At 39.0% G+C, this 14154-nt stretch overlaps 1 protein-coding gene across 2 annotated transcripts in view; it reads left to right on the top strand.

The window, feature by feature from the left end:
- The window catches only part of Grid2 (glutamate ionotropic receptor delta type subunit 2), a 1432020-nt gene that overhangs the window by 832955 nt on the left and 584911 nt on the right, over positions 1 to 14154 (top strand). For both annotated transcript variants that reach the window (XM_028880742.2, XM_028880745.2), the window contains exon 5: positions 13398 to 13451. In XM_028880742.2, the coding sequence (XP_028736575.1) occupies positions 13398 to 13451 (54 nt within the window). The remainder of the gene's footprint in view (positions 1 to 13397; positions 13452 to 14154) is intronic.

The following is a 14154-nucleotide window of genomic DNA, read 5'->3' on the forward strand; positions in this document are numbered from 1 at the left end:
TATTTTAGTAGAGATGGCTCATTTAAAGGCACTTCCAGAAAGCACAGTGGGAAACTCTAAGGGCAAAATCTGGTCAAGGGTGTCTTACCAAGAATTGGGTATGAATGTGGACAGATTGGGGTTCTACCTGAGGAACTGCCTGTGTAATATACCTCAGAGCTAGCACCCAGAAATGGTTGTGATCCATTGCATGGAAGGCAGTATGATAGCCAGCCTGAGACACAAGAAAAGCCTTCAAACCACAGTCAACCAAAAAGAAAGCCAGAAGCTGAAGAAGAAAGCTGCACCCTGCCTTGAATCTGCTGGGAGTGAGTGAGTTTGTAGGGTGAGGGAAGACGCTGTGTGTTGATTGGATATTGAGAAGGAGGATGCTAGGGTTTTTCTTCATACCTATTTATGTTCATGACACCTCTACAGAGGCTACATGTTTCTTTTCAAGTGTGGAGGTGAAGAAGAGTGACTATCGTGGTCTGTCTGGTGGACATTAAGCTTATGACATCAGCAGCTGTAGATCAGAAGAGCTGCTTGCTTCTGCATTTGTCTATTCTTGGAAATGAAACTGCCCCTGGGGTGACTTCTGAGGTTTTCTGAATGAACATTTAAGTATGTTTTCATTGAAGGAATGGATGTCCAGATATGCACAGGCTTTAGAGACTTCAGAATCACCCTACTGGAAGGAAGAGGATGAAGGCATTTCTTTGCATCCCCATTTGCGGAGCTTTGCCTTCAGCAATTCCCAATGTTGCCTTATTTCTAGGAAGTGTTTAAGTTTTAGTGCAGCATTCGGTGTAGGATATGTACCCATCACGTCCTAGCAATTTTGCTCTGAATGAAGACTGCTTTGTTCACTTCTGACTTGGTAAAGGCAGAAATCTGAAGGCTGGGAGCCAACTGCACCTGTTGAGCTTTCTCCAATTTTGTACCTTTATAATGAGCAAAGGTGCTTGCGACCCTATTAGGAAGATAGGCTAATAAAACTGGTTGAAGCTTGAATGCCAATGCCTTAGAGAATGGGAGAGGAATAAAACTGAGTATGCATGAAAAAGAATTTGTGGTCAGAATTAAGGGTCTAGTAGAAGTTGGAAATCATTTATTTTTAGTGGCACATGAAACAGGCAGTGTGTATTCTACTTTTAAGAAAGAGAGAATAGTGACTTCTAAGATACATTAATGACATTTAAGGCAACACTGATCATTTTACAGAGATACTGGATTTATAGAGATGTACACACTGGGCGTATTATATAAAATGTTCAAGAACAAACAGACATAAAATTACCAACAGCATAGGATCACTACCATGTTTCAGCTGATTTTGTATGAGTGGGTTGCTTTGTCAAATACTAAAATTCTTTTCTGGATATAGTAGCATTTTGTTTGAGCAAAATGTAACAGTTGGTGCCTCAGATCCAAGAGACATTTTAATATTAAAGACATTTCTAATACCACATGGAACTTTGAATGTAATTGGCCCTCATAATCTCATAGGGAATGGCACTATTAGGAGGTGTGGTTTGTTGAAGTGGGTATGACCTTGAGGAAGGAAATGTGTCCCTGTGGGGGGTGGGCTTTGAGGTTTCCTATATCAGGACACCACCCAGTGTCTCAGTCAACTTCCTGTTGCCTGCAAGATGTAGGACTCTCAGCTACTATTCCAGCACCATGTCTGCCTGCATGCTGCCATGTTCCCTGCCATGATGATAAGGGACTGAACCTCCAAAACTGTAAACCACTCACCCCAATTAAAAGTTTTACATTATGAGTTGCCATGGCTATCATCTCTATTGACAGCAATAGAAACCCTAAGATACACCATAAGGTGATTTGTCAATGGTAAGAGAAAGTAGTTCAAAGCTACCATCCAGAAATAGCACAGAGCAGAAAGTCTGTTGCTTACAACTCTAGACATTGTCCATTGCTGACAAGTGCAACACCATCACAACTGTTTCTTACTGTCAACTACAAGATTGATTTCTATAGCAAAAATGACTCCAGAAATTTAGAAATGCAGGAAAGTGTGAAGCTTTGATTACTGAATCAAAGGCTTTAAGGGTCATACTTCAACTAAACATAAACATTTTGAGGATGACAGACACCACAAATAGTTTAGGTGATGACCATGGAAGTTCACATTTTGTATTTATGTTCTTTTTCCTTTCGACAATTTGTAACCAATGAGAATTATGTTAACATACTTTAATTCTAAAATCAGTAAGATATTTGATACTCTTGAAACTTCTAGAACCCAAAGTCTCAATATAATATAGGGTGAGCTAAAAGATAACAGAAATGTTGATTGACATATGCCTCATAATGAATAGTAAGCAGGCGTAAGTAAGCAATCGCCTTCACCAAAGTTGAGTTGTGAATCATGCAGGATAGAGCCAAGCTACATACCAAGTTACTATACAAATAGTAGTAAACCCATTAACTGCCCAAATCAGACACTTGTTGTTTAATTGTCATTTTGCTCTTTTGGCATAATCCCTGGGAATCGTTGTCCAATTTGTTCTCTACTAGCATTTGAGCCTTCCTTGTGTGGTTGTTCTGTGGTGGTGAAATTGCAGATAAGGATCAGGTAAAGAAATACATACAAATAGACACAGTATACAACAAATGTGCATGAGTACTTACACTGAATAGATGTGTCTGAAGCTTTTAATCTGTTGATTGATGTAGCAAATTGTCCACATCCTGAAAGGAACGTGATGACTGAGAATTACTAAAGAAGAGTTTTGTTTTTTTTTTTTTTTCCTTATACCAGATCAGCACAAAATGGGCATGTGTTGAAACAGTAGCATCATGTTTTAACTGCTCAAATTCCTTAATGGTTTATTCCTTACCTCTCCAGGATGTAAAGAGTCCATAAGTAAACAAGGGTGTGTAGCAGGAAACTTAGAAGTTCTTATTAATAAAATCAGACCTGAACCAGTTATTGGGGTGAATGCTGGAAGGTCAGAGAACAAGAACCAGAACAAGCCACAGCTATCTCACCTTGCCGGATCCTCACCTGGTCTTGTTTCCTCAGACTGGAGGCCTCTGAATCCTCATCCAGAATGAGTCTCAGCTGAACTGTGCTGCTCAAAACCTAAAAACTTAACCAGCCAAATGCTTAACCAGGCCAAATGCTTCTAGTTTCTGGTCCTCATGCCTTATATACCTTTCTGCTTTCTACCACCACTCCCTGGGATTAGAGGCGTGCTTTCTGGGATTAAAGGCATGATGAGTCACCATGCCTGTCTGTATCCTTGAACACATGGATTTCTGCCTCAGGAATGCTAGGATTAAAGGCGTGTGCTACCACTGCTTATCCTTTATGTTTAATATTGTAGCTGCTTTGTCTCTGATCCCAGATAAGTTTATTAGTATGCACAATATTTGGGGGAATACAATACCACATTGAAGGATATAAATAATGAGAACTGCTGTGTCCCACAGACTGTTCTACAACTGTCAGTTTAACTACAGTTCTCATTTTTTTTAAACTGCAGAGTAGTTTCTGCAACTTTGAGAAAGAAAGCTAGAACATTTTCACATAAAACAGTTTTGAAATCACTGCCATCTACTTATGTCTGATCTTATGATTTCAGAGAATTACTCAATGTTTTGTTCCTTCAGTTTCTTTTTATTTTATTATTATCTTTTATTTGACAAGTGTTTGCCTCCATGAATGTATGTATACAATGTAAGTATAGCGCCCACAGAGGCCAGATGAGGACTTCAGATATCCAAGAGCTGGAAGTAAAAATAGTGAACTGCTATGTTGGTTCTGGGAACCATATCAGGGTCATGTGCAAAAGTAACAAGTGCTCTTAATAGTTGTGCCATCTTTAGCCCATATGTGTGTATATATTTATATGTATATGTTTATGTAAACTGCACATCCTAGGGCTTAAATGATAAAGATGCTATGGGAATTTAGCAGCATATGTATGTATACATAGATAACTTTGTTCCTTGTACACATCTAATTTTCTTGGGGAGACAAAGTTTACACACACATACACACAGAGAGTGTGTGTATATGTGTGGGTATGTCATGTAATTCAGTACTCAGAGTATCCATATACATAATTATCTAGTGCCTAGCACATAGTAAATGCTTAATAAATAATAAATTATATTACTTTGATTACTGATACACTACAAAAAAGTGTTGATTAAATTACATTTAGTAAATTCTGTATTGACCTTGACACCAGCTTTCTAGAAATCTTGCTATCCACTACTCATTAGTGAAGAGGATACACCAGGGAAGAAATGGTGTTCTTATTCTTGGGAAGCTTACAAAAGGGAATGAAACAGTACAAAAGGTAAACATGTCCTCTCAAATACTTGCATAAATACACTTGCACAATAGATAGAAGGAAGAAAAGCAGTTATTATTTAAAAAAATAGGATAGAGGAGAAATCAAAAGGACCAACCCAAAGATGTGAAAGTGCACTGTGTGAAGGACCATGTGTGGCTCTGGCTATCACCACATGTATTTGAGAACCTCTTTAATATTCTCTGCCCCTTTCTTTTCTTCCATTTCCCCCTCTCCTTCTCTTCTTTCTTTGCTTCAACATAGAGAAAAAAAAAGCTTTATAAATCTTACCAATTAAGTGCCAATATGCCCCCAAACTGTCATTTTAAATCTTGATCAAACGCCCACTAAAGGCTCACTCATTTATGTTGTCAATCACACTTAGGAACTAATTTATCCTACCAATTATCATTTAGCTACTAAAAGTAAATAAACGCTTTAATGGTATTTCCTAGTTGTTCCAAAAGTCTTCATGTTAGAATGTAGTGAAGGAGAAATGGATGAGCTGCTTTTCAACTTTTAGAGACAGGTTTAGGGTCTGTGGAGGCTCTGTTGGTAAAGTGCTACATGTACAAACACGAGGCCCTGACTTTGGATGGCCAGCACCCATGTAAAAAGCCAGATGTGGCAGATGTGGTACTGTATACTTATAATTCCATAGCTAGGTGGTAGAGACAGGTGGATCCCCCGAGTTTACTTGACCAAGTAGCCTGGCTGAACCAATGAGGTCCACATACGGCTAGAGACCCTGCTTCAAAAAATAAGAGGAAAGCTGAGCACGGTGGTATATGCCTTTAATCCCAAGTCTAGGAGGGTGGTATATGCCTTTAATCCCAAGTCTAGGAGGTAGAGGCAGGAGGATCTCTGTCATTTCAAGGCCAGCTTGGTTTCTATAGAGAGTGAGTTCCAGAACAGCCATGACTATATAGAGAACCCCCTCCCCACCCCGACACACAAAGAACCTAGAGAGATACCCCAGCGGTTAACAGCACTGGCTATTTTTCATAGGATCTGGGTTTAATTCTATAGTAGTTCTCAACTATCTGTAACTCTATGTCCAGGCAATCCAACAACCTTCTCTGGCCTACCAGATTCCACACATGCACCTGGTACATGAGTGATTGAAGAATCCAAAATCAATTTCTGCTCCCCGCCTACACACATGGAATCTTGGCATAATACATTTTTGCTTGACACAGCAAAGACAAGAATCCTACAATGTCAACATAAACTCCAAAAGAATTAGAAACAGAGGCAGGTGTGATGGCAGCCATCTACATCCCAGCACTTGAGGGCTGGTAAAAAAGATCAGGTCAAGGCCAGCCTTGGCTATGTAGTAAATTCAAGGCCGAACAGACAAACCCAAAATGTATTTAAAAGAGAAGGAGGAACAACAATTGAGTAATCCATTGACCTAATGATAATTGTCAAACCTTTATATTTTCATTAAAAATATTGAAATTTTGAGTTTACTTTTAACCTCTGTTCAGTCTTTGTTGAACTGTACAGGACGCAGGAAGATGGTCTATGCCATTGATGAAGGCAGAGGGCACTTCCTTGCATCAGCACCCATCTTTACACATTGAGAAACAGTGGGTATTATAGTGCTGGCCAACTCTCAGCAGGGCATGATTCCATCTCCCAGAGGATGTGGGCAGACCCAAGTGCGCAGCAGAAACAATAAATCTAGCAAATCCATTTATGAAATAACTTTGGCAGTAATGGCAAGCGGATTTGGATGGAAGTATTTGTGGTCTTCCAGCTGGAAGATCAGAACACAGCTTCCAAAGCAAAAGGCAGAGTGGGGTGGCAGATAGTTGCTGCTTGGAGGAGAACAGCAAAGAGCCAGGGCTTCATGCTGAGCACAGGAGAACCAGACAAGACAATGGGCTCTGGAACAGACTCTGCTGCCCAGTGTCAATGTGAGGATTTCTGGTGCCATCTGCTGGATTGAGTGGGACTTCAAATCCCATGTGTACTAGCACATAATTGCCTCCCTGAAGCTTCTGGGCTAGGGGGCAGGCCATGGCAAAATACAAAAAGCAGGCTGGAGAAATGGCACTCAAACGCACGTTAATGTGAACACATTTACTGAGCCTTGGGAAGAGCAGAGGACAGTGTGTAGTGTAGTGTGTGGTTACTGATCACAGACGCACTGGAGTTTCTACACTGTGATTCTACAGCCCACTCGGTGATCCTGTTGACTTACACAGACCACTAGGGCAGCTGGATGGCATTTCTACCCCAAATCCATAAATCCCTTGCTAAAAGTTGCTTAAGTACTACAGACCATATACTTTTTACCCTCTTTCTATTCTTTATTGGAGAGAATACAGTGGTTTGGTTTGGTTTTATCTTTTGTTGTTTAGAAATAAAAAAAAAAAAAAGAAAATCTGGAAGACAAGTGGTGTCACATTACATCTTACCATTAGAGTTAGTTACTATGTAGTCTAAACCATTATGTCTGACTTGGCACTTATGTGAACATAGCAGTTCACCGGCTGTTCTTGCCTTGTGAAAACAGGCCAACCTGTTGGCTCTGCATTCTGTAGGGCTAGTGTAGAATTCTCTTATCAGATTGCAAAGTTTCTCACATATTTCAATGGATTTTCAATGATCGTTGTGAAAATCGATGGTTACTTTGACATTGATTCTAGCTTGCAGTTCTCAAAACATTTCAATCACAGGAAATCTATTGTAAAAAAATAATGATTCTTTGTGAAATTCATTTGGAACTTTGTCATCCCAGACATCTCACCCTGAATACCCCTAATGCATATGTTAAGACATAAGGAGCTGATACTCATTGCAAGCTTAGCATGGTCCATTATCTCTTATCCTCCTGATGATAGTATTATGTGAGAATAATCCTATTCTTATTGACAAATAGAAAACCTAAGGCTTACCACTTTGTAATTTGTCTAAAGTTACACTAAAATATAAAATGGAAGCATTGACACTGACTTTGAAGATCACCTTTATGAGTGTGGAGTTTTATGATATGATCTAAAACCATAGTACATATTAACGACTTTCATGTTAATCATGCTTCTGCATTGATGCTCATCACTTTGAGGAGCAATGCAGTAATAACATGGGTTTAGCTTGACTTAACCTACAGTTTCTCAGTGTATCTGTTTGCAGAACATTGAATAAGTTTTGTGGGGACACTGTTGCATAGATGCCGTTCTAGCAATGCTGATGTCAGTCATGTTATTACGGAGGAAGAGCAGGAATAGAGTCACTCTTCCCCATTTCTCTGTCCACTTCTGGAGTAAGTCTTGGGGTCTGGGGCCTTCCTCAGAGGCCTTCCTCTCACTGGCTTCCACCTTGGATCTGGCATAGGTAAGATTCAGGAAGCCAATCCCTGCCATCCTGACTGCTGTGCTGTACCAGAAATCCTTGTATAAATATTCAGTGCATCCTGCAAAGGAAACAAGGGTAATTTAGTTGAGCCACAAGCTTGAGTGAAATAACAGCATGTTGCTGTTATTGTTTAGTCAATTAAATTGTCCTCTGTACTTGTAGGATCTGTTCTGCATTTAATCCCAGTGAGATACGCACTCTGGCAGTGTGCTTGATTTCTTTGCTTCAGATTGTCTTATTTAGCACAACTAAAGATTTGAGAACGAACACTGGAAGACACGATGATAAATTGTTGGGCCTTACTAAAGACTCAGAAGTCCTAAGGTCCTGCCAGTGACAGATGGTCTGTCCTTACTCATGGCTTGTCTCCCTGACAGGGCTTGATTCCTCCCTCCCCTTCTTTTTTGCTGAATTCACTTAAAGTAAGCTCAGCCTTGTGGAAGGTGGAAGGTCACCTTTGTGGTAATTACATTGCTAAAGCACCGCACTGTATGTGGGACGTGCTCTTTGCACACTACTAAGTACCCATGTCTAATGCTGAAAGAAACTTATGTGGTGAGAGGATTCAGAGCAGATTACCAAGAAACCCCCTGTTCTCATGTCTACTATCACTCAGCTGGGTTCAGGTGCTGCTCCCACAGGCAGCTTTGTTCTGCTTTGCTGGGTTCCTTTCAGCTAGCTGTTTGCTTCGGGGTTGCCCAGCAGTAATGGAGTCTTTCAGGCAGCTTTTCTGGCTCATCCTGGTAATTAATACTATTGCTGAAATATGAGAACTTCACTACTTTCTTATTGCCTAAGGTTTTTGATATTTTCTTTTAAAAACACAGCTAGAATTTACTAATAATCGGCACAACGAGACCTCAGAATTGTGACACTGATGTACTCAGTAACAAAGAGGCCCTATTCCCAAGGAAAAAAAAAGAGGAGAACTTCAATCCAGTTCCTTAATCCATTTCATTGATTTGAAATGTTTACTGGCAAAATGTGAGTTGTGCTCTTTAAGTAAGAAAGATGAGAAAAGATGTATACTTTTCTAGCTTCTGTGGAGAAAAAAAAAAAACAAAAAACACAAAAACAAGAACTACTTAAGGAAGAGGGAGCTTTATTTTGCTGCAGTGTTTAAGAAGGTACACAGTCCATTCCCGCAGAGAAGCCAGGGTGACAGCAGAGGTATGGTAGCTGGTGAGGATATATCAGAAGACAGGAAGCAGAAGAGGGGGGAGAAGGGAGGGAGGGAGGGAAAGAGAGGGGAGAAAGGAGATAGAGAGGAGAGAGAGAGAGAGAGAGAGAGAGAGAGAGAGAGAGAGAGAGAGAGAGAGAGAGAGGGGAGAGAGAGAGAGAGAGAGAGAGAGAGAGAGAGAGAGAGAGAGAGAGAGAGAGAGAGAGAGAAATGAATGCTCATGCCTGGTGCCTGTAGAAGCTAGAAGGGGTATCAGATCCTCTCAGACTAGAGTTAAAGTCAGTTGGGAGTCTTCTCAAGGTGGATGCTGGGAAACAAACCCAGGTCCATTGGCAGTATATACTTTTAACTTCTGTTTCTCCAGCCTCCCATTGTGTTAGATCAGTATAACTTTGGATTTATTTTGAAAGCACCAAGTCTCTTAGTGGAGGTAAAGAGATCTGTACTCCTAGTCCATGGGATGATGCTGCTTGCATTCACGGTAGATCTTTCTAGCTTAGATAAGCATTTCTGGAAACCACCTCATAGATATACCTGGAGTTTGTTTCCATGGTGATTCTAAATCCAGTCACGTTGACAATGAGAATACATCATTGGAGAAGCAATCGTTCCTAATAGAATTCTAACATAACTATAGAAATAAATACAAATTCTCAGATGCCTTGAAATAATTAAAACAATAACGTCTGAAATCCAGAATTTGGTCCTTTAACTCATCAGTGCCGATAACCTGCTACAGCATTACTGAACCTAAAGTGTTGTGAAATGGAAAGAGATCAAAATACTAAAAATATTAATAAAAATATTACCAATCAGGTAAACTGATTTGGATTCCTAGCGATCACCTCCAGTGGTCATTCCTTATCTATACTCGGCTCTAAACTTCCTTTATATAACTGTGTCTTCCTTAAACGTGAGCACAGTCAGCTGGGGCTGGTAATCTTCGAGGAGGATAGCATCCTCACCCTGCTTCTCCTTTCATTCTCTGGTGGGTTTCAGCCTCTCTGATATGTCCCCTGTGCCTTTTACTTGTTCTTCAGGCAGTAGTCATTGAAGTTCTAAGGTCTAGGCTGTTGATCTCTGTCCTCTTTTACCCCCTTTCCAAATGATCTTTCTATCTTTCTAATCAGTTCCTTTAAAATATTCCCTTCTTTCAGTAACATTCAGTTAAAAGAAAACTCCAAGAACCCATGTGATCTTATTATTAATTCATGAACAATTAACCTTGACCTAAGGAATTTTATTCCTCTTTTAGTGGGCATTTTTCCAGATAATATTTTGCATGTATTATAGTAGGGAAAAAAGTGGTTCTTTGAAACTTGATGCTATAGTATTACATAGATGTGTATGTATAAATATTCTTCATTGTGTGGTTAAACGGACATGACATCTCTACCTTTTCATTACTACATATCATTCTAATAGTGATTGCTTTCCTGCTACAAAGAAAAATACACTTGGAGAAGGAAGTTTCAAACATTTAATACCCACAAAAATGTCCAGCACACACCTGACAATTTTTAGATCAAAACTTCATCAATTCACAAAGGCTCAGTTATGCTAGTAATTGTGTTAATTGAAATTTAAGATTATAAAAAGATACAGAGCAACTATTAGTATCAATGCTTTGCATTACACAGGATGGTCTGAATTTCTCAAGGAGCAGACCCCAAATGTATTGTCTCATATTAGCTCAGTGTGACAGCAGAGAATGTGGAGAAAAGTTCTTCTCTGTGCCAGAGCCAATGTGACTTTCAAAGTGCCCCTGGGCATGATACAGGGACCTAATCCACATGCTGCAATGGATAGCGAGTGGGCACAAGCAGTAGGCACAAACACACAGGTACAGGCATGCAGGTTTGGAAGTGTCCTGTATCACCTCTGCTCACATTATCTGGGCTGGAATCAGGAACATGACTTTGAAAGAAAGTAATTGGACTAGCGATTTTAAAACACTATCCATCACAGAGTCAGAAGAGGGCTTGCCAACTTGAAAAGCCTAATAAAGGCTCTAAAGGACACTGTCTCCAAGTGAACATGCAGCCTGTGGATGGAAAACTAACATACTCGAATAGAGGACCATACAGGTGCCCGCCTATAGAAAAGAGGTCTCCATTGACAATGTGAAAGGGAACTGATTACCTGCAGTGTTAATACAGCCTTTTCCTTGTCTCAAATTTATACTGCTAGAATGATTTTGTATTGTAATATTTCTGGGGGAAGGAGAGTAATGCAGAGCACTTCCTTACTGTCCCTGAGGGAAGGCAGGTTGCATCATGGTCTAAGACAAGATGGTTGCCCTTCTTTATGGAAGTTCCATACCATTCTGTGCTCTCTCCTGTTTACTTCAGACCATGGTGGGAGAGATTATTTTCACTTTCTGCACAAACTCTCCATGTGGCTGTGTAGTAATCCCACAGTTCTGCAATAGAACAACTTCTTAACAATAACTACATGTAATGTAAAATTCACATACTTGAATTTTCTTAACCTGTCCACATGGCAGAGATTATCCTAAAAAGGGCAATTATTTCCTAAATTACTTCTTCCATTTTTGCCACTAATAACTTAGAAGCACTTTCGGTCTGTGTCATCTGTGGCTTGGCCTTAACTTTTTTCTAGTCTCTCTCTCTCTCTCTCTCTCTCTCTCTCTCTCTCTCTCTATATATATATATATATATATATATATATATATATATATTTGTTTTTTTTGAGACAAGATTTCTTTGCGTAGTTTTGGTGTCCTGGAACTCACTCTGTAGACCAGGCTAGCCTCAAATTCACAGAGATCCACCTGGCTCTGCCTCCCGAGTGCTGGGATTAAAGGCGTGTGCTGCCACCATCACCACCACCCAGCTCTAGTCCATATTTTAAGTTTAAGTTTTTTCTCCATATATGCATTTTTCCATTTTATACAGAGATAAATTTCCTAACACCTAAACGTTGGGTTCATATTTTTTTAAATTCTGTTGGAATTTCCACTTATTTTCTAATGCTTTTCATTGTTAATAAATCATCGATATGCCTCTCTAATTATTAATGAAGAAAATTAAAAATGAAAAAGAAACTTTGCTATCAGTGATATGAAGATTAAAAAGTACTTTCCTCATTAGTTAAAACTGGACATTGTCATATGAAATATCCTCCATAAAAAAATTTCACCTATAAGTGGTCATGTAGATACCCTGAAAACAATACTGATAAAATCCGGAAATAGAAAACAAGCCTTAATTTTTCTGATAGCTCATTATCTGTATATCCCAGAAAGTTCATGGGATTCAGAGGACATATATTGAAATAGTTTGAGATAGCAACACTAAAAACAAGTGCAAACAATAATGTATTTGAAGAGAAAAAAAAAAACATGTAATGGTATAACAAATATGCATTGGATTTCTTCATATTCAAAACACCTTTGAAGCAGTGTGTTTCCATAGGCAAAAAATAACCCTCAAATCCAGTTCACATTTTGAAACATCCTTGGTCATTAATGGAAAACATATTCACTTGAGATCAAGTCTTGTCTACAAATACTACCACTGAGAATAATAATTTATTTCAAAGCAGCAGCCTCACTCATTGTGTGCTCTTGACATGAGCTGTAAGAATATGTCTTAGAAAGTGTGCAATATGAATGGAAACTTTGTTACAAAAGCTGAACATACATATTTACATACATACACATATGAAATTGCAAGCATACAGACACATATGCAGGCACACACACATATTTGTTCAGAGTTTACTAAGCCTATTTTTGGCCTATGTCAAATCTTCAAAGTTTATCAGCCAAGATTGCTACCCCATCAAGCATGATGTTCCACAACTTTAATTGGCAAGAACTCCATGAGTTCAAGGTCAGCCTGGTCTAGGTCAAAACATGTGTTCTTGGTCATTGACCAGGGCTACAGAATGAGATCCTGTCTCAAAAACAAACAAAAGGATTGTTGCTTACATATTGCTTATCCATTTTTACACTTTATCAGCCTAAAAGCTACAAAAAATTCCCAACTATAACTTATTGTGAATGTGCTATGAATTGCTTTTACTATTTTACAGTTTAACTTTAGAACCGAAACTACCTCAAATACAACACAACCATTTTGTAGAATAGTTTACTCAGAACAGGAACACACATAGAGAGATGCTAAAAGCATTAAGTTGTGATCAAATGAGATTATAACGCTACTTGGATATTTATTAGGTATATTCCGGCACCGAAATGTATTTAGAACAAGGGGTATGATGTGAGCTCTGAAATCTGGAAATCTAGAAACATTATTATTTAAATGGTTTTCCTTTTTAAATTTTAAATTGGCATTTTTCTAACATTGATAAATGTTTTCTTCCAGTGTATTTATCGAGTCCCCTGCCCTTCTGCCAGCCAGCATTGCTGCATCACACTGCTCTGCTGATGGCTTCCATCTGCAATTGATTCCTGACTTTGATGACAGTGTTTTTGTCCATTTATGGAGTGGATCCCTTTAGAGTGGCTCTGTCTTCATGATTAACTCTGATGATGTGGTGTTTGTTTTCTCTTCTAGGTGGTGGAGACTAATCTGGTTGCTTTTGACTGTCACTGGATCATTATAAATGAGGTAAAGCCACCCCACCCCTGCTCTCAACCACCACTTTTTCATACATGGCGTCTCAGGAGGCCTTCACCTCTAAGAGGGAGCAGAACAGGAAGTAAAGGTTCAGTGTACTGCATAAATGCTAATAAAAATAGAACCAAGGTTTTTTTTAATCTGAATTAAATAAATGGAAAAAGCCTTCCCTACTGAGTGTCTTCTAGCTTTTCCTGTTGCATACACTGCCTACTTAGAGAGATCATCTTTATGAAAAGTTCAGTTCTTCTTTGTAAGCAATGTGAATCTCCCCCAGGGGAGAGTCTGCGTTCCATTTGTATTTTAATGTCTTTTTAAAAACTTTCATAGCTATCTCCCTACGTGAGGATTTAATGGTTCAGCATGAACATGAATCAACAAAGAATAGATTTTTTTTTCCACAAAGAAACACAACTGTTTTAAAAATCCAAAGACTTTTCAAGTTCCTTTAGAAAGTTTTCCTAACATTTTGCAAAGCAATACAAAGGATGAAGAGTATGTTACAATCTAAGAAGATTGTTTCCTTAGCATTTGCCAGTCAAGATCAGCAAAGAAAACAACAGACCAGACCTGGACAAATAGTATGACTACACCTGGCATCATACTATGTCCTCAGAAGGATATGTTGACTAACCCTACCTCTTATTTATAAACAGATAGGGTATTTATGTACCAATGCCACTGATGGAATTAT

The sequence above is a fragment of the Peromyscus leucopus genome, chromosome 3, assembly GCF_004664715.2.
Source record: "Peromyscus leucopus breed LL Stock chromosome 3, UCI_PerLeu_2.1, whole genome shotgun sequence".
Lineage (NCBI taxonomy): Eukaryota > Metazoa > Chordata > Mammalia > Rodentia > Cricetidae > Peromyscus > Peromyscus leucopus.